The sequence below is a fragment of the Serinus canaria genome, chromosome 14 (assembly GCF_022539315.1).
Source record: "Serinus canaria isolate serCan28SL12 chromosome 14, serCan2020, whole genome shotgun sequence".
NCBI classification, from domain to species: Eukaryota; Metazoa; Chordata; class Aves; order Passeriformes; family Fringillidae; genus Serinus; species Serinus canaria.
In genome coordinates this window covers 1,835,188-1,853,726 of record NC_066328.1, presented here as the reverse complement: position 1 = coordinate 1,853,726, position 18,539 = coordinate 1,835,188, and the positions used below count along the sequence as shown (strand labels likewise).

Genomic DNA, 18,539 nt, shown 5'->3' with positions numbered 1-18,539 from the left:
TAGAGAACATCATCTCAGAGGCCATGAGGTTTATAAGGCAACAAGCAGTTGGCTGTAGTCTAAGATGGTCCCAAGTTCTTTGTGATAAACTCTAGAGGGTTTATAACTTTCTAATCCGGTGGACAGTCGCCTGTCTCGGTTTGGAAAGACAGGTGTCTGCTAAAGAAGGCAGGAGCCTCCCCTGAAATGGAGAATGTAAACCCTCCCCACTCCTCTAAATTGCTATAAATTTTAAATTAAGGGGCTCTCAGGCAAAAAATATGGGAGCAGCAAATAACAGTTCTTTAATAGGGAAGACAATAAAAGGATAAAATAAACAATGCAGTTAACTAAAACAGCACTGACAGAGTCAGAACAAAACCTGACACCCTGTGGGTCAGGGTGTTGGTAGCAGTCCCTTTGGAATTGTGGCTGCAGCCCTCCTGCAGTGTCAGGGGTGGTTCTGTTGGAGCAGGGATCCTTTAGAAGGGTGCAGTCTGCCTCTGGAGATCCAGTGGAAGAGGCAGCTGCTGTTCCTCTGGGAAATCCAGTGGAGAAGCTGTGCAGTTATTCCAGAATCTCCAGATTTTATCTGGGTAGCAATGCTTGGCTCCTCCTTCTGGGCTCCCATCTCCCAATGGGATGCTGTAGTTCTTATCAGCCATGCTGATAAGAAGCTACATTCAGTAGCTTCTTATCAGCAGATGCCCCCTCCCATGGAGGAGTGATTGTGGAAGAGATAAGGGAAAACTGCCCACTTGACAAATGACAACTGCCATACAGATGGTAATAGAATACATCTTGCCTTGCAACCTGGAACATTGTCACTGAGTGTGTTTGGCTTTTCTGACCTGTCACTTTTTACTTCTTTCTACTGCACTGTATCCACTTTATCAATTTGCATACTTTTCTCAATAAGGTCTGAATACATGTACACACATATATTGTGGTGTTGTGTGTCCCAGGATGAGGTGAGAGATGAGGATTTGCCTCCATGCTCTCAGAAGGCTGATTTATTATTTTATGATATTATATTTTATTAAAAGATAATGATATACTATACTAAAGGAAGAGAAAGGATACATCAGAAGGCTAAAACAAGAATAACTCAGAGAGTCTGACACAGCTGGCTGTAATTGGTCATTAAATTAAAACAGTTTACATGCTGGGTATACAGTTCTCCAAATCACACTCCAAATCAGCAAAACAGGGAGAAGCTGAAGCTTCCCAGGAGAAGAAATCCTGGCAAAGGGATTTTTCGTAAAATATCATGGTGACAATGAGGTTTATAAGGCAGCAAGCAGTTGGCCATAGACTAAGATGGACCCAAGTTCTTTGTTGCAAGACAGTTTGTAACTTTCTAATCTAATCCAATGGACAGTCATAGAGTGTGTTTGGCTTTTCTGACCTGTCACCTTTACTTCTCTCTACTGCAGTGTGTCCACATTATCAATGTGGATGCTTTTGCCCAATAAGGTCTGATTACATGGACACACACACGTCTCTATTATAACATCTAAACACTCAGCTTATTCTGTACAATCACATTACTACATTACTATACTATATAACCTTTCATCATCTAATCTTATACAGTTTCTTACTTAGGTATATTCCTACAGCTATCGAAACATAAAGTTAGGATTTTTCTGTTCAATGTCTGTGTGCTGTGCTTTCATATCAGTCTTGACTTCTTCTAAGGCTGTAAATCAAACTCTCTTGAGTCTGTGAAGATTTTTACCTTTCCAATTCCCACATACAGCCACTGCCACTTGGCAGGCACAGGGACAAACAGGGCTTCCTTTTGCCTCCCCCTGGCCTGAGGGGGTGGAGGTGTAAGGAGCTGGATTGGCAGGATGGGAATTGTGAAGTGTATGCTGGGCTGAGCCCCTGGTGTGGGCTGCAGGGGTTGGGGTTCTGCCCCTGGCCCTCTGCTCAGGTGAGATCCCTGCAGCAGAGCTGCCTCCAGCCCTGGGGCCCAGCACAGGATGGATATGGAGATGCTGGAGAGTGTCCAGAGGAGGCCACAGTGCTGCTCCAAGGGCTGGAGCCCCTCTGGAGCCAGGCTGAGAGAAGTGGGATTGGTTCAGACTGGAAAAGAAACAGCTCAGGGGTGATCTGATTCCCCCTTCCAGTTCTGAAGGAGCCATCATGGGCAGAGACCATTTACAAGGGTCTGGAGTGCCAGGATGGGGGGCATGGCTTCTCACTGCCAGAGGGCAGGGCTAGATGGGATATTGGGAATTGTTCCCTGAGAGGGTGGGCAGGCCCTGGCACAGGGTGCCCAGAGCAACTGGGGCTGCCCCTGGATCCCTGGCAGTGCCCAAGGCCAGGCTGGACAGGGCTTGGAGCAGCCTGGGACGGTGGGAGGTGTTCCTGGACATGGCAGGGGGTGGAATGAGGTAAACTCAGTCACTTGAAAGCATTGAGGGACTTGTGTTCCAGCATCTGCATTTGTGAGGCAATGAACTAACACATAGAATTTGATTAGAATTGTGTCCTTCAAAACTAAATCACCAAAACCTCCTGTGATGGTTGAACTTTGTGTTCTTCAAGGTCTTTTCCAACCTTGATGATCCCATGATTCTTCTCTTAAATGAAAAGACCTGTGAAAGCTGAAGGGGCAGCTGTTTTATTCTTCCTCTCCAAGATACTTAATTAGCACACAGTTTACAAATGGCAGAATTTCAGGCCTTGTTTTCATTTCTGTGCAGGAGCATCTGGCTTGTTCCATTTTACCCCAAGCAGTGGTCTCTGAATTATAAGCTAAATGGTGAAAATGTCATTTGTCTATTAGCTATATATTGACCCAGACTGAGAAGAGCTGCACTAGCTCAGGTGCTGGAGCAGATTTATACAATCCTTTTGCACTGCCATGTGTGTTTGCACTTCCAGGTTGGTGAAAGTGACGTTGTATGGATCCCAGATCAAACTGTACAACATCGAAACCGCCGTTCCCTCCGTGCTGAAACCTGACCTCATCGATGTGTGAGTGGGGCTGCACCCAAACTGGGACCTCACAGGGTGGGCAAGGCTTGGAGCTGCTGCTCAGACCCCTCCTTGGCAGATCTCTGGGAAACAGCCTCCCCAGCTCTTGGCAGCTCCCCAGGAAAGCACCTTTTTCATCTGATAAAAGTCAAGGCTGCTGACAAGATTTTGGACCAGTCTTTGCTCTAATGGAAGTACCCAGGTTGTTTAAGGGAAAACATGTTTGTGCTGAGAAGGAAAAATGCCCCTTAAATCAGCTCTGAGAGCAAACTGGGATTGTGCCCTGTGCTGGTGGCTGTAAAAGCAGGGTAATTAATGAGGAAATAAGTGTTGCAACAGTGGTATTTTAAAGAAATGGATCCACTGTGTAATGTGTAGGTTATTTATAAATCCAGCTGATGGATTTTTTGCTACCAAAGTCAGATCTGTGGCTAAGGTGAAAGAGGTTTTTCCCACTTAAGGGTTTCAAATCCTTGTCTTCCAAGACAAACATAACCCTTGCAGCTGTGCAATCCATTTCTGGGACAAACAACTGCCTGCCATCCAGGCACTGCCATTCAGTGGGAAATCTTGGTGCTGCTGGTCACAGATCACCTCCCTCTGACAGACTTGTAGGGACCCTCCCTTGCTGAGGCCGTGCACACAAACCTGTTCCCTGCCAGCTGGAGCACTGTGAGCAGAATTTGAGGTTTGAACACTTGTTCTGGTTTGGAATTGCACCTTCAGCAGCTCCTTGAAGACCTCCTCTAGATTTTACCATATCACTGTATAACTAATGGGATTTCTCCCGTTAGTCCCAAGTTAATGGCACTGAAATTTGTGCAGGTGATGTTGCAAAGGTTTTTCTGGTTTACAAGAATTGGGGAGGTGTTTTCCATGATCTGTCAACAAGGATTCACCCTTTTCCCTCTCCCTGAAGAAACCTGTGATCCATTTTTTAATGCTTGCCTGAGAAAGCAGTACTGTCCCACATTTGGGGGCCACCTCTCTGAAATTGAGGGACACCCTGACCCAACCCTGACCTGACAGGAGTGTGATTATCAGCTGTGGTTACAGCCAGGTACCTGTTGGGGGTAACTTGGCTTTATCAATTCCCACCTTTGCCTTGGTGGGTCCAAAACCAAAACAGAGTAAGGATTTTTTACAAATCCTGCTGCCAGATTTGCCTGAAACACCACTCCTGTGTCCTGTTACACTGCTGAGTGTGTCCCCTGGTGTCCCCAGGCACGCCCAGTCCCTGGCAGCCCTGCAGGCCTACGCTCACTGGCTGGCCCAGTTCTACAGCGAGGTGCACCGGCAGAACCCCGAGCAGTTCATCTCCCTGGTGTCCACAGCACTGGAGGCCATCACCCCCCTCATCAGCTCCAAGGTACTGCCCCCCTGGGGGCTGGGGGCTGCACTCTGCTCAGCTAGGGTGGGCTGGGAGCTGGGCTGTGTCCCAGAGCCATGGGAAGTGTCCTAACAGCAGTACAGGTCAGGCTAATACAAGCACAAGCAACTTAAAGGCTTTTAAACCCAGTCTAATGATTTTATGGCTTGAAAGCAGAGAACTCTCTCTCCCTCTCTCTTACTATTAAGGGAACTCAGCTATGCTCTGGTTGACAAATAAATCATAGAATTGTTTAGGAAAAGCTCTCTAAGATCAAGTCCAACCATTCCTCCGGTACTGCCAAGGGCACCACTAAAAATGCCACATCCACACAGCTCTTGAATCCCTCCAGGGATGGGGACTCCACACTGCCTTGAGCACCCCATGCCTGACCACCTTTTCCATGAAGAACTTTTTCCAAAATCCAATCTAAAGGTTCCCTGGCACGTTTCCTCTCATCCTGTCCCTGTTCCCTGGGAGCAGAGCCTGCAACCCCAGGTCCTGGCAGCTCAGTGAGCTGACCCTGGCTGTGTGTGCTGGTGGAACTGAGCACCCTGTCTGTCTCAGGTGCAGGAGAAGCTGCTGCTGTCTGCGTGCCACCTGCTGGTGTCCCTGGCCACCACGGTGCGCCCGGTGTTCCTGATCAGCATCCCGGCCGTGCAGAAGGTGTTCAACAGGATCACTGACACCTCTGCCCAGCGCCTCCCCGACAAGGTCAGTTGGCCCAGAGCTGTCCCACGTGGAAACCAGGTGTCCTTGGGAAGATGTGCCTCAGGTGCTGAGGGATTGTCTTGGTTTGGAAGGACAGGAGTTTGCTAAGGAAGGCAGGAGCCTCCCCTGAAATGGAAAATGTAAATCCCCCCTGCACTTTTCTGAATTTCTGTAAATTTTAAATTAAGGGGCACTCAGGCAAAAAATATGGGAGCAGGGAATAACAGTTCTTTAATAGGGAAGAAAATTAAAAGATAAAATAAACAATGCAGTAAACTAAACCAACACTGACAGAGTCAGAACACAACCTGACACCCTGTGGGTCAGGGTGTTGGCAGCAGTCCCATTGGAATTGTGGCTGCAGCCCTCCTGGAGTGTCAGGGGTGGTTCTGTTGGAGCAGTGATATTGTAGAAAGGTTCAGTCTTCCTCTGAAGATCCAGTGGAAGAAGAGGCAGCTGCTGTTCCTCTGGGAAATCCAGTGGAGAAGCCGTGCTGGTGTTCCAGAACCTCCAGATTATATCTGTGTAGAATGCTTAGCTCTTCCCTCTGGGCTCCCATCTCCCAGTGGGATGCTCTAGTTCTTATCAGCCATGCAGTGACATTCAATAGCCTGTTATCAGCAGATGTCTCCCTGGTTGTGGAAGAGGTAAGTAAAACTGCCCACTTAAGAGAAGACACCTGTCATACAGATGGTAATAGAATACAATTTGATTGACAATCCAGGACAGGGATAACCTCAAAAATCAGCAACCATCTCTATACTGTGGATATCCACAAATTTCACTGATATTGTATGTACTTAATGATCTGTTTTGAGGAACAGCACAAGGAAAAAATAGAATTGCACCTCTTAGATCTGATTCTTTTCTCATTTGTTGACACCATCCCCAGTTCTGCATAGTCTTCACAGTACAGGCACGTTGATTCTGACCTACACAAAGAGTTTTTTGGGAAACTGGAGTGTTTATATTGCAGAAGCAATGTAAATAATATATTCCATTTATAGCACTGGAAAGCCACAGTGCTGAGTTATGGTTGTGTTGTGTGCTGGCAAGGAAGCACAAAGTGCTGCACAAGTGCAGAAGCTCAGCATGTAAACCAGACACGGAATAATGAAAGTAAAATCATCTTTGTTTTTATAAGCACCAGAGATTTACTGCTGCAGGGAAGGGCTGACAGAGCTGGGAGCTGCTTCCAGGCCTTAAATCCTGGAGCTTTGCTTCTCTCTGTCTTTGCAGGGCTGGTAGTTTTCACTTGGGCTCGTGTTCTGCTGTTGAACAGTGAGCACCTCTGGTGTCTTGGACAGCCATAAAATATCACTTCACTCCACGCTTGTGCTCTAGCAAAAGTTAACTTGGGAAAAAAAAAAACTTTGTCTCTTTGATTAATGTTGCCCAGAGAAGTTGTGGCTGCCCCATCCCTAGAAGTGTTCAAGGGTAGGCTGGACTTGGAGCAACCTGGTTTGGTGGAGGTGTCCCTGTCTGGGGCAGGGGGTTGGAAGTTTGTGACCTTCAAGGTCCCTTCAACCCAAACCATTCCATGATTCAATGGTTTTGCTGTCAGTCCAACCCTGCTGTTCTCTGAGCTCTTGTGAGTGGCTTTCTGCTCCCACATCTCATTGTGGGTACCAGGAGCTCAGGGCTGATACCACCTGTGTGGATTTGGGAGCTGCAATCCATCCTCAGTGTCCAAGCAGCTCTGCAGAGCTCACCCCGCACACCAGAGATGCACGTGATGAGTTTTACCCTCCCTTCCACCCAAGCCATTCCATGACTCTTCCCACCCAAACCATTCAGTGGCTGTGATTGCTGTCCCTCCCAGGCCCAGGTGCTGGTGTGCAGGGCTCTGTCCAACGTGCTGCTGCTGCCCTGGCCCAACCTGCCCGAGAGCGAGCAGCAGTGGGCCGTGCGCTCCACCAACCACGCCAGCCTCGTGTCCGCCCTCACCAGGGACTACCGGCAGCTCAAGGCCACGGCCAGCCTGCCTCAGAGGAAGGTACAGCTGGAGGACAGTAAGTACCAGTGTCCTGCTCACTCCTGCTGCACTGGAGAGTGTCATTAAGCTGATTTGAAAGTGATTATTTTGGCTGAGAAATTGTTTTGCATATGGGGAGGGTGAGAAAGGAGCGGGTTGGGCTTTCTTTCTGTTTTTAGAGGCTTTTCTGCTCTGTACAGGACACTCTCATCCCAGGTTGCCTTTAAACTCTTCCATTAGAGTGCTGTCTTGCTAAGAAAGGTGGGATCAGGGTTGGGATAAAAGTTTAAATAGTAAGGATTGCATTGGGAACACTGAACAGCCTCTTGTGTAGTATTGGAAATACTGGCTGGAAGCAGCACTAGCAAAGATCATGGTTGTAAAATGTGAAGGGGGAAAATAAGAATTTCTTCCTTGGGAGTACTGGAGAGGGTTTATTTATATAGGAGGAATGCAAGGAAACTCTTAGCAGGGGTGCAGGGAAACTGCTCTATATGGGAAACTGGAGTGTTTATACTGCAGTGTTTATATTGGGCCTGGTTTGGGGTGATTTTTGGGCTTTTTTTCATTGAGGATCACTTTAGAAATCATTCTGAAATCTTCATTGTTGCACGTCAGTTGTTTTAATTACTTTGTGTGTTAGCTTAATTTCTCTTCCTCTTACCTGTGAGCAGTTTTGGGACTTGCAAGAAGCATCACTCCTCTTGTTTTGCAGCCAAAGTGATCATCCACCAGACACTGAGCGTTCTGGAAGACATTGTGGAAAGTGTCTCTGGAGAATCCACCAAGTCCCGGCAGATCTGTTATCAGTCGCTGCAAGAATCCGTGCAGGTCTCACTAGCCCTCTTCCCAGCTTTCATTCATCAGTCAGGTATAACCTCAGGCCAGGGGTCATGCTGTGAGTAGCTTTCTGAGCTCCTGGTGACACCCAGAGCAGCAGCACAGAGTTGTGGTGTGGGTGTGGAGTGTGTGGGTTTGCTGTGCTGGGAGAGTGGGCTGAAGGGACATCCCTGCCAGCCAGCATCCAGGCAGGATTGTCACAGTTCCAAAGAGGAGCTGATCCTGAGCACAAAAAAGGCTTTAAAATACCCTCTCTGGCTTTATTTGCCATTAAGAGGAGTAGTTGTCATCAGATTGGGTCAAATGATGTGGGATTTGGGGATTTCTTTCCCTGAGATGGAACCAGGACTGTCACCTGGCAGCCTGCTGGCCAGCAGCTTGCATTTTGTGTCACATCAGGTGCTTCCTCCTGTTCCACTTGGAGCTGGGTGGGATTTTCTCAGTGGTGGGGGTTGAGGGGAGACAAAAGCAGTGAAATGCAGAGGATCCAAGGCAGCAGCAAAGGTGCTGTGACTCCAGGGAGCTGTTGTCTTCAGAACAACCTCTTCAGTTGCAATTTATTGGCTATCAAAGGCTGTGTGATGAGGGAGGAGTTGAGCAGCTCCAGCTTCGTTATCCAGTCTTTGTTGGGATGGATGGAGGATCAGCTGGGTGCTGATCAGCTCACTGCAGCAGCACGTGCTCACTTCTGAGGACAGAAGGGTCTTCTCAGTTCCTGCCAAAAACACAAGCTGGATTCTGTCTCCTCCACCCCAGGCTCTGTGGATGTTTTGGATTTCCTGGTGTTTCCTGTTAACCCTGTATGAGCAGTGAGCACTGGAGATGGGCCTGGAGCTGCCCCTGAGCTTTGTCCCAGCACTCTGAGCACACTCAGGCCTTGCTGGCAGGATTTGGGTTGTTCTGAGGGGTTGGGTGCTGCCTGTGCTGGTCATCCCTGGCAGGTTTTGGAAGGGGATGAACAGTCTTGAAGCCCTGTAGGAGCAAGCTGATAGTTTCAGTTTCTCAGACAACCCTGTTGGTAAATTCCCAAGAGTAAATGGGGTTCCCTGAACAGGAGGAGGAAATTTCAGACTTAAACATAAAAGACTTATTGATGCATTTGGATGTTTCCTTAACATGTTCTTGTTGTTTTTCTCCTTTCTTAGATGTGACAGATGAGATGCTGAGCTTCTTCCTCACCCTGTTCCAAGGCCTGAGGGTGCAGATGGGAGTGCCTTTCACTGAGCAGATCATACAGACCTTCCTGAACATGTTCACCAGGTACTGCCAACCCTGGTCACTTCTTTCTTACCCCTCAGGATGGTTTATCTGAGGAGCTGCTCAGCCAGCTGGTCCCTGTCCCTAAAGGGAGCTGTTTGCAGCCCTTGTGGCCAAACTTCTGTCACATCCCAGGGCTGAATCTGGGGAAAACACTTCCAAGTCTAGAGAGACCCAGTGCCCATCAGTCACAGCTGCCATTGTGCAATCCCAGCTCTCCCACAGACTTCCTGGCTGTGTGGGGTTTTGAACTGGACTCTCACATTCCCTCTTAGCTCCTGCCCAAGGTCTGAGAGTGTCCCCTCACTCATCTTTTGCTGGGGAGGGGGGGGGTCTGTCAAACCTCAGTCACAACCTTCTGTGCCTTCATGTGCTTGGCCAGTATTAAAGGAGCATTTTAGAGGCATCACCTATTTTCCAGTAAAGCAGGTGAGCCTTTGGATCCCTGGGAATGTTCCTAATGCCTGTTTGTGTCCCAGGGAGCAGCTGGCAGAGAGCATCCTGCACGAGGGCAGCACGGGCTGTCGGGTGGTGGAGAAGTTCCTGAAGATCCTGCAGGTGGTGGTGCAGGAGCCAGGCCAGGTGTTCAAACCCTTCCTGCCCAGTGTGATCTCCCTGTGCATGGAGCAGGTGTATCCCATCATTGCAGAGGTATTCAGCTCCCAGGACAGGGCAGGGGAGGCATTGCTTGGGGGGTGGTGATGCCTTATGGAGCTGGAACAGAGGCTAGATGCAGTTAAGAGGAATACAGTGGATATTTATTGAAGTGCCTTCAAAGGCCACACCCTGGCAGTACCAGAGCTCAGGTCCTATCTGGGCAGGGGAAGAGGTGGGAGCTCTCTGGGACTGCTTTTAAACTACTCAGAAGTCCAGGTCAGGATTTGGGGATTCTGTGCCACAGCCTTTGGCTGGTTGGAATGGAGTTACCACCCCCCTGATGCTGGGAGCTGGGAATGGGAGGGATCCCAGCTCCAGGCAGACAAAGGCTGGATGTGTTCCCTGCTCTGACAGTGAGGGAGGCAGAGAACACCCAGTGCCAGTGAGGTGTGTGGGGGGAGCAGCAGCTGGGACTCTCAATGGCACAGTGAGTGCCTGCAGCATTCCCAGCTGGGCAGCTGCAGGTGTCTGCTGTGCCCAGCTCACTGCCCCTGGGAGTCTCCAGCTCTCCATGGACCCATCCTCCACAGTCATGGCTCTGCCTGGGGGGCTCCAAGATGGAAGCAAAAGAGGTCACAAGATCTCACATTTTTATAAGTTTGTCCATTTGCATACAGGAGTTAACTGTCCAATTAATAGCTTCTAATGATGAAGTTTCATCCTCCTGGCTTGCTTGCCCACCCTCCTCTTTTCACATTGTTTATGCTTTGGGCCTGAAGTTGGAAGATACTGTCCTTGAGTCTCCAGCTAGAAGAGGATTGTTTTGTCTTTACCACCCTGTGAAAAGATCCTAGTAACACTTAATATAAAGCTAAAAGCTGCACACCAAAACAGAACAGAAAATCTTAAACCCCAAGGTATCAGTGGCAGCAGTGAAGCTTTGAATTTCCAAGAGCTGCAAGTGTGGAAAGAAAACACCCTGGGGGGGAGCAGTCAGTGGGATTGGAAACAGAGTGGGTGGAGGATTTTGTCAGGGATTTCGAGAGAAGCTAAAATTAGGGAGGAGGTCAAAGTAGGAGGTACAACTCAGAGTCAGGGATGTGTTTTCAGCATGATCCCACAGCTGCTGGCTCTGGTGCTCCTTTTGAAGTGCTTTGATGTGTGGGTGGGACCCAGGGGTGGGTGGGATCCCAGCAGGGGAGCCTGGCCTGAACTCTGTCCCCTCTCCTGGCAGCGCTCGTCCCCTGATGTGAAGGCAGAGCTGTTTGAGCTGCTCTTCCGGGTGCTGCACCACAACTGGAGGTACTTCTTCAAATCCAGTGTGCTGGCCAGTGTCCAGAGGGGAGTGGCAGAGGAGCAGATGGAGAATGAAGCCCAGTTCAGTGCCATCATGCAGGTAATTCACCTTTCCCAGCAGTGCCCAGAACCTGTCCTGCAGAGGAGCACTAAACATGAGTCCAGTCATTCCCCCAGCCTGCCAAGGCCACCACTAAACATGTCCCCAAGTGCCACATTCACGTGGCTTTTAAATCTCTGCAGGGATGGGGACTCCACCACTGCCCTGGGCAGCTGTGCCAGCACCTGACCATCCTTCCCATGAAGGAGTTTTCCCAATATCCAACCTAAACCTCACCTGGCACAACCTGAGGCCGTTCCCTCTCCTCCTGTCCCTGTTTCCTGGGAGCAGAGCCCAACCTCCCCCCAGCTGTCCCCTCCTGTCAGGAGTTGTGCAGAGCCACAAGGTCCCCCCTGAACCTCCTTTCCTCCAGGCTGAGCCCTTTTCCAGCTCCCTCAGCTCCTTCTGGTGCTCCAGCCCCTTCCCAGCTCTGTTCCCTTCCCTGGACCCCCTCCAGCCCCTCAGTGTCTTTGTTCTTGTGAGGGTCCCACCTGGGCACATGTGGGTGATGGGTTTAGATGAGCTTGAGTGAGGTTTTGCCTCCCCAAACAGCTGAAAAGGAAGGCTGCTGAGGAGTGACCCAGCTGCTGAGCTCACAAGGCACAGAGCTATGCAGGCATGAGGAAGGAATGCGAATTTTTTTGCAAGCCTCATCCTGCAATAAAAATACATTACTGCCACGGAGCCATTTAATTCTGGGTGTTGTGATTGGCACTGGGGAGAGCTGCCAGTGCTGGGAAGTTTTCAGTGTCCTTTGTTTTCTATGGCTTGTTGAGTGCTGTACCACAAGCCCTGGTGGGGGAAGGGTCAGGGGGTAACACCTGACAGGCTTTGGCCTGGGAATAGAGAATCATGGAATGGTTTGGGTTGAAGGGAACTGAAAACCCATCCCATTCCACCCCCTGCCATGGGCAGGGACATCTTCCACTGTCCCAGGTGCTCCAAACCCCATCCAGCCTGGCCTTGGGCACTGCCAGGGATCCAGGGGCAGCCACAGCTGCTCTGGGCACCCTGTGCCAGGGCCTGCCCCCCCTGCCAGGGAACAATTCCTTCCCAATATCCCATCCAGCCCTGCCCTCTGGCAGTGGGAAGCCATTCCCTGTGTCCTGTCCCTCCATCCCTTGTCCCCAGTCCCTCTCCAGCTCTCCTGGAGCCCCTTTAGGCCCTGGAAGGCAGGGACACAATGCACAGAGCCAACTCCAACCTTCTCAGGTTGGGATATTGGAATTTTTAAGAATAACAGGCTGTGTTCCATGTGTTACTTCAGTCAGAGCTGGCCAGATGAGTTCCCTTGCAATTCCTAGATCTCCTTGGTCTGTACATGGGAGGACTTTGGGAGAGTTTTCCCCTGGTGGAATGCCTGGAGAAACTGGGTCCCCTGTGATGCACATGTGGAGAGGGAGCTCTTGCACTGACATAAACTGGGCCATGTTTCTCTCTAGCCTTCCCTTCTCCTGCCACCTTTTGGTGTCACTGAAGCCCAGGCTGGTTCCTGTGCGCAGGGCTGTCCAAGGACCTCTTCCACCTGTAGCTGTGTAAAACTTCCAACCTCTCCTGAATGCCTCATTCTGGAAGGTGTTTATGTTATAATCTCAGTTCAGGCTGGCTGACAGTACTGCACTGCTTCTTTTGCTCCTTGGCTCTTGTTGCTCTGATACAAAACTCCCATTTCATGCTCTGTAAGTGTCCCACAGCCAGGGCTTTGTGTTGGGGATATTAATAGTTTCTATGCTGATTTCCACCTGAGATCTAAGGCCAGAACTGGCTCAGTCTTGATGGGATCTGGGTCATTTTTGTCCATTTGACAATAAATGGGTCATGTGGGAGAATAAACTCTTCTGCTCACAATGCCTTGAAGGGGAGCTGTTAAAATCCTGCTGCCTGTCTCTGAGCAGAGCTGACCTCACCCACCTTCATCCCCTGTCCAGTGTTTTGGAGGTGTTCAGGGTGGAAAAGATATTTGATGACACACTGTGCAGCCCTGCCAGGCCAGCTCAGTTTCCAGCAGGTTTTGTTCTGGGCTTTTCACTGCACAGGCTCCCAGGGCCTAAATCCTAAATCATCTCCAAATCCTCAGTCAGAGCAGTGACACTGCTTGGGCTCCTGGCTGAGGCTGAGCGCCCCCCTGGGCTGTGGTGCCTTAGGTGACACCCCTGAGGAGCATCCCTGCCCTTCCTGAGCAGCCTGGCTGCCCAGGGAGCTGGGCTCAGCATCCCTGGCCCTCTCCAGTGCCAGCTTGGCCTGCCTGTTCCCCCTGGAGCCTGCTCTGCAGGGATATGCCCATGTTCCCACCAAAATGTCACCCCCATGGATCTGCTGGCAGCACAGGTGATCTGAGCTGCCTGTCTCTTGTGAGCTTGCTGCACTGAGGCTGCCAGGAGTTTGTCCTGGGGTCAGGGTGAGAATGCTGTGTTTTTTCCTGGCAGCTCTGATGTTTGTGGTGCTCTCCATGCCCTTCCTCCCTCTGTGCTTTGTTCCCAGGCGTTTGGCCAGTCTTTCCTGCAGCCTGACATTCACCTGTTCAAGCAGAACCTCTTCTACCTGGAGACACTGAACACCAAGCAGAAGCTGTACCACAAGGTGGGTCCTGCCTGGGCCTCTGCTCTCTGGGCAGGGGAAGAAGTGGGAGCTGTCTGGGATTGCTTTTCAACTACTCAGAAGTCCAGGTCAGGATTTGGGGGTTCTGTGCCACAGCCTTTGGCTGATTGGAATGGAGTTACCACCCCCCTGATGCTGGGAGCTGGGAATGGGAGGTATCCCAGCTTCAGGCAGACAAAGGCTGGATGTGTTCCCTGCTCTGACAGTGAGGGAGGCAGAGAACACCCAGTGCCAGTGAGGTGTGTGGGGGGAGCAGCAGCTGGGACTCTCAATGGCACAGTGAGTGCCTGCAGCATTCCCAGCTGGGCAGCTGCAGGTGTCTGCTGTGCCCAGCTCACTGCCCCTGGGAGTCTCCAGCTCTCCATGGACCCATCCTCCAGGCCCTGTAACCTCCCCTTAGCTGCTGCCATGGGGGATGAAGTCTGGAATCCAGGGAATCTGGTCAGCCTGGGAAAGCAGAGCTTGCAGTTTCTCATCTGTGGTCACACCTGAAGGGCAGCCCTTTGTGTTCACAGGTGCCTGGGGCAGATTTCAGGCCTCTGGCCACATTCCTTGGCTCCCTCTTGGGAACACTGTGCAGGGAACAGCTGGGAAGAGTTCCCAGCTGTGCAGGGAACACCTGGCTGGAATTGCAGTGGGACTTGATGCTGGTGGCTTTGCCAGTGCTTAAAACTTGAGTCAGAGCATGGAATCATGGAATGGTTTGGGCTGGGTGGGATTGTAAGGTTGATTTATTTTTAACCCCCAGCCATGGGCAGGGACACCTCCCACTGTCCCAGGCTGCTCCAAACCCTGCCCAGCCTGGCCTTGGGCACTGCCAGGGATCCAGGGGCAGCCACAGCTGCTCTGGGCACCCTGTACCAGGGCCTGCCCACCCTCACAGGGAACAATTCCTTCCCAATATCCCATCCAGCCCTGCCTTCTGGCACTGGGAGCCATTCCCTGTATCCTGTCCTTCCATCCCTTGTCCCCAGTCCCTCTCCAGCTCTCCTGGAGCCCCTTTAGGCCCTGGCAGGGGCTCTGAGGTGTCCCTGAAGGCCCAAACCATGAGGTAAGTGTGTCTAAATTCAACATTAACTCTGAAGCTGATACTAATTGATCTTATTTGGCCATTTTTGATCTGGCTTGGCTTAGACAATCATCTCAGTGCTCCCCAGAGTGTGCAGATGCTGCTGAAGCCGTGGCCGCTCTGTCCTTGCTGGCTTTGTCCTCCTGTGGGAGGAGTGAAGTCCCCTGACCCTGTGCCCCTCTCCCTGTGCAGAAGATCTTCAGGACCACGATGCTGTTCCAGTTTGTGAACGTGCTGCTGCAGGTGCTGGTGCACAAGTCCCACGACCTGCTGCAGGAGGAGATCGGCATCGCCACTTACAACATGGCCTCGGTGGACTTTGATGGCTTCTACTCTGCCTTCCTGCCCGAGTTCCTGGCCAGCTGTGATGGGGTGGACTCCAACCAGAAGAACGTGCTGGGGAGGAACTTCAAAATGGACAGGGTGAGGAGGGGCCTGCAGCATTGTGGTCTTGCCAGGATGCATTGGAGGCCGTTTTCCTGGGAAAGAGAAGTGTCTTGGTTTGGAAAGCCAGGTGCCTGCTAAGGAAGGCAGGAGCCTCCCCTGAAATGGAGAAAATGAACCCCCCCCACTCCAAATTGCTATAAATTTTAAATTAAGGGGGGCTCTCAGGCAACAAAAATTATGGGAGCAGGAAATAACAGTTCTTTAATAGGGAAGAAAATAAAAAGATAAAATAAACAATGCAGTTAACTAAAACAGCACTGACAAGAGTCAGAACACAACCTGACACCCTGTGGGGTCAGGGTGTTGGCAGCAGTCCCTTTGGAATTGTGGCTGCAGCCCTCCTGGAGTGTCAGGGGTGGTTCTGTTGGAGCAGGGATCCTGTAGAAAGGTGCAGTTTTCCTCTGAAGATCCAGTGGAAGAAGAGGCAGCTGCTGTTGCTCTGGGGAATCCAGTGCAGAACCTGTGCTGGTGTTCCAGAACCTTCAGATTATATCTGGGTAGCAATGCTTGACTCTTCTGGGCTCACATCTCCCAGTGGGTTGGTGTAGTTCTTATCAGCCATGCAGTGGCATTCAGTGGCCTGTTATCAGCAGATGTGATTGTGATCACTCAGAGAGAGATAAGGAGAAACTGCCCCCTTGACAAAAGACAACTGTCATACAGATGGTAATAGAATACATCTTGCCTTGCATCCTGGAACAAGAAGCCCTTTCTCAGGGTCTGGGTGTCAGCTCAGAGGTGGCCTTTGGGGGTCTAAGGGCTTGCAGGGTCCTGGTTGCTGGATGCTTTAGTTTTGGAGAAATCCAGCAAAGTTTGCAAATTTCTAGCTTGGCACCGTATTATTGGCAAGTGTGAGTGGATGCAATTGGAGGCCATTTTCCAGGGAAAGAGAAGGCCTTTCTCAGGCTCTGGGTATCAGCTCAGAGGTGGCATTTGGGGCTTTAAGGACTTGCAGGGTCCTAATTGCTGGCAGCTTCAGTTTTGTAGAAACCCTGCAAAGTTTGGAAATTTTCAGGTTGGTACCCCAGTGTTGGCCAGTGGGTGTGGCTGCATACGGAGGCCATTTTCCATGGGAAAGAGAAGTAAAGACAAGTCCTCTCTCAGGGTCTGGGTGTCAGCTCAGAGGTGGCATTTGGGGCTCTAAGAACTTGCAGGGTCCTGGTTGCTGGCAGCCAGAACACACTGGGAATGTCTGCAGGCAGTGCCTTTTGCTCCCAGCACTTCCATGCTCAGCAATGCCCAGCCAAGGGGTTCCCAGTGCAGGTGGCAGAGCTGCCATCACCCCTCAGGCTGCAGGGTGCTGTGGTAGTCAGGGAAGGGGGTTCCTGTTCCTGGAGGAAGGTTTCACTGGACTGGGCTGATGTGTTCCCCAGCGGGACACTCAGGTCCTTGCCTAAACGTCACTCCAGCTGCTGACCAGATGTTTGAGGGTTACAGTAAGGACAGCAGAGTACCTGCACAGGCTCACAATCCCTGCAAACCCCTCGTGTGTGGGAAGGAAACGTGTGGAATAGCATGACAGAGCAGCAGGTTCTGGCTTCCACTGACTGAGGGTTGTCCATTGAGTGCTCCCTGTCCTGAGGGAGGGTGTGGGAATTTGAGACCGAGGGTGAGGGTAGGAATGGAACCCTGGGGGAGTTGCTTGGCTCTGGAAGGTGACTGTTCTTCAGGAATACCAGCCCTTGTTAGGGAGTGTGTGACACCCAGGAGCCTTGGCAGGAGGGCAGCAAGGAATAAGGGCTGAATCTGGCCATGGAGCCAGGCTGGGAGAGCTGGGGGTGCTCACCTGGAGAGGAGAAGGCTCCAGGGACACCTCAGAGCCCCTGCCAGGGCCTAAAGGGGCTCCAGGAGAGCTGGAGAGGGACTGGGGACAAGGGATGGAGGGGCAGGACACAGGGAATGGCTCCCACTGCCAGAGGGCAGGGCTGGATGGGATATTGGGAAGGAATTGTTCCCTATGAGGGTGGGCAGGCCCTGGCACAGGGTGCCCAGAGCAGCTGTGGCTGCCCCTGGATCCCTGGCAGTGCCCAAGGCCAGGCTGGATGGGGTTTGGAGAGCCCTGGGACAGTGGAAGGCGTGACTGGACATGGAAGGGGTGGCATTGGATGAGTTTTAAGGCCCTTCCCAGCCCAGCCCATTCCATGATTCCCTGCCCATTCCTCTGGGGCCTCGCTGCACAGTGAGAAGCTGAGATGGGAGCAGAGCCTGGATCCCTGCAGTCAGCTCTGAAACCACCTCTGCTCCAGAGCCTGGAGTTCCCTGGGCTCAGACTGAGCCAGGGTGGATCTGTTCACCTGTGAGCACCCACTGGCTGCCTGCCCCTCTGCCGTGAGTCCGTTCCCAGCAGTGTTTGTTCTCTCCCTTGCAGGACCTGCCCTCGTTCACCCAGAACGTGCACAGGCTGGTGAACGACCTGCGCTATTACAGACTGTGCAACGACAGCCTGCCCCCGGGCACGGTGAAGTTATAGTGACTGCACTGGAGCCCCGCGCTCCGGTTCGCCGCCGCTCTCCGCCCGGGCCGTGCCGGCGCTGCGGGCCGGGCTCCGCCCTGGGTTCACCGCGCTCCACCGCTTCCTTTGAGTTCTCCCTGCCCAGCCCGAGGCCAGGCCGCAGCTGGAGCCGGCAGGATGTGTCTTAATGCCCACCCCGGGGCATCCCGACTGTCGGGAAATCCCTCTCCCGGGGCTTTCCCTCTGCTCCTGTAGCACTTTGTTGCATCTGGAGGTGTCTGGAGAGATCATGTCCGTATCAAACACGAGGCAGAAGCGCCAAAGACCACTTCAGACATTCGTACCTTCGTGTCATTCCACCTTCCTGCCCCGCCCAGCTCTCGGAGGAGGAGTCTCCTGACGTTGGGACTGGTTTGGCACTTCTGTCACTCCCTTTGTTTTTAAATTGCCTTGAAAACAAACCTCCCCGATGTTGGCGGGGATTTAGAGACTTTTTTTGGGTTTTTTTTTAAACGTTTTCTCATCATTCCATTGTGATACTAAAACAACATGCTTAATGGGAATAAAGTGCTTACTTTGTTGTTTTAAATAACTTGGGGCTGGGTTAGTTTCCCTCTAGGTCATTTTGTATAAATGAACATGCAGTGATCCACAGCTTTTCCCAGGATCAGGAATGAGAAGCAGCCAGCAAGGATCCCAACAATTCCAGCAGCTCCTGGAAGGCGCAGATCAGTGGTGGCCTCTTCTGCTGTCTCCTCATTGTTCTCCTCCTGTGTTTTCTGTCACATGTTGTGGTGATCCATTCATTCCCTCCAGCACAAGTGTCTGAATCGAGCATGAAGTGCCTGCAGGAAGAAATCC

The 18,539-nt window shown here is 51.4% G+C and overlaps 1 protein-coding gene across 2 annotated transcripts in view; it reads left to right on the top strand.

Moving 5' to 3' along the window:
* XPO6 (exportin 6) overlaps positions 1-18,264 on the top strand; it is a 63,270-nt gene extending 45,006 nt beyond the window's left edge. For both annotated transcript variants that reach the window (XM_050980028.1, XM_050980027.1), the window contains exons 14-24: positions 2,875-2,967; positions 4,192-4,336; positions 4,904-5,050; positions 6,870-7,059; positions 7,738-7,893; positions 9,008-9,122; positions 9,599-9,770; positions 10,951-11,112; positions 13,594-13,692; positions 14,972-15,202; positions 17,595-18,264. In XM_050980028.1, coding sequence (XP_050835985.1) covers positions 2,875-2,967; positions 4,192-4,336; positions 4,904-5,050; positions 6,870-7,059; positions 7,738-7,893; positions 9,008-9,122; positions 9,599-9,770; positions 10,951-11,112; positions 13,594-13,692; positions 14,972-15,202; positions 17,595-17,696 — 1,612 coding nt within the window. In that variant the 3' untranslated portion in view covers positions 17,697-18,264. The remainder of the gene's footprint in view (positions 1-2,874; positions 2,968-4,191; positions 4,337-4,903; positions 5,051-6,869; positions 7,060-7,737; positions 7,894-9,007; positions 9,123-9,598; positions 9,771-10,950; positions 11,113-13,593; positions 13,693-14,971; positions 15,203-17,594) is intronic.
* The last annotated feature ends 275 nt before the right edge of the window (positions 18,265-18,539 follow it).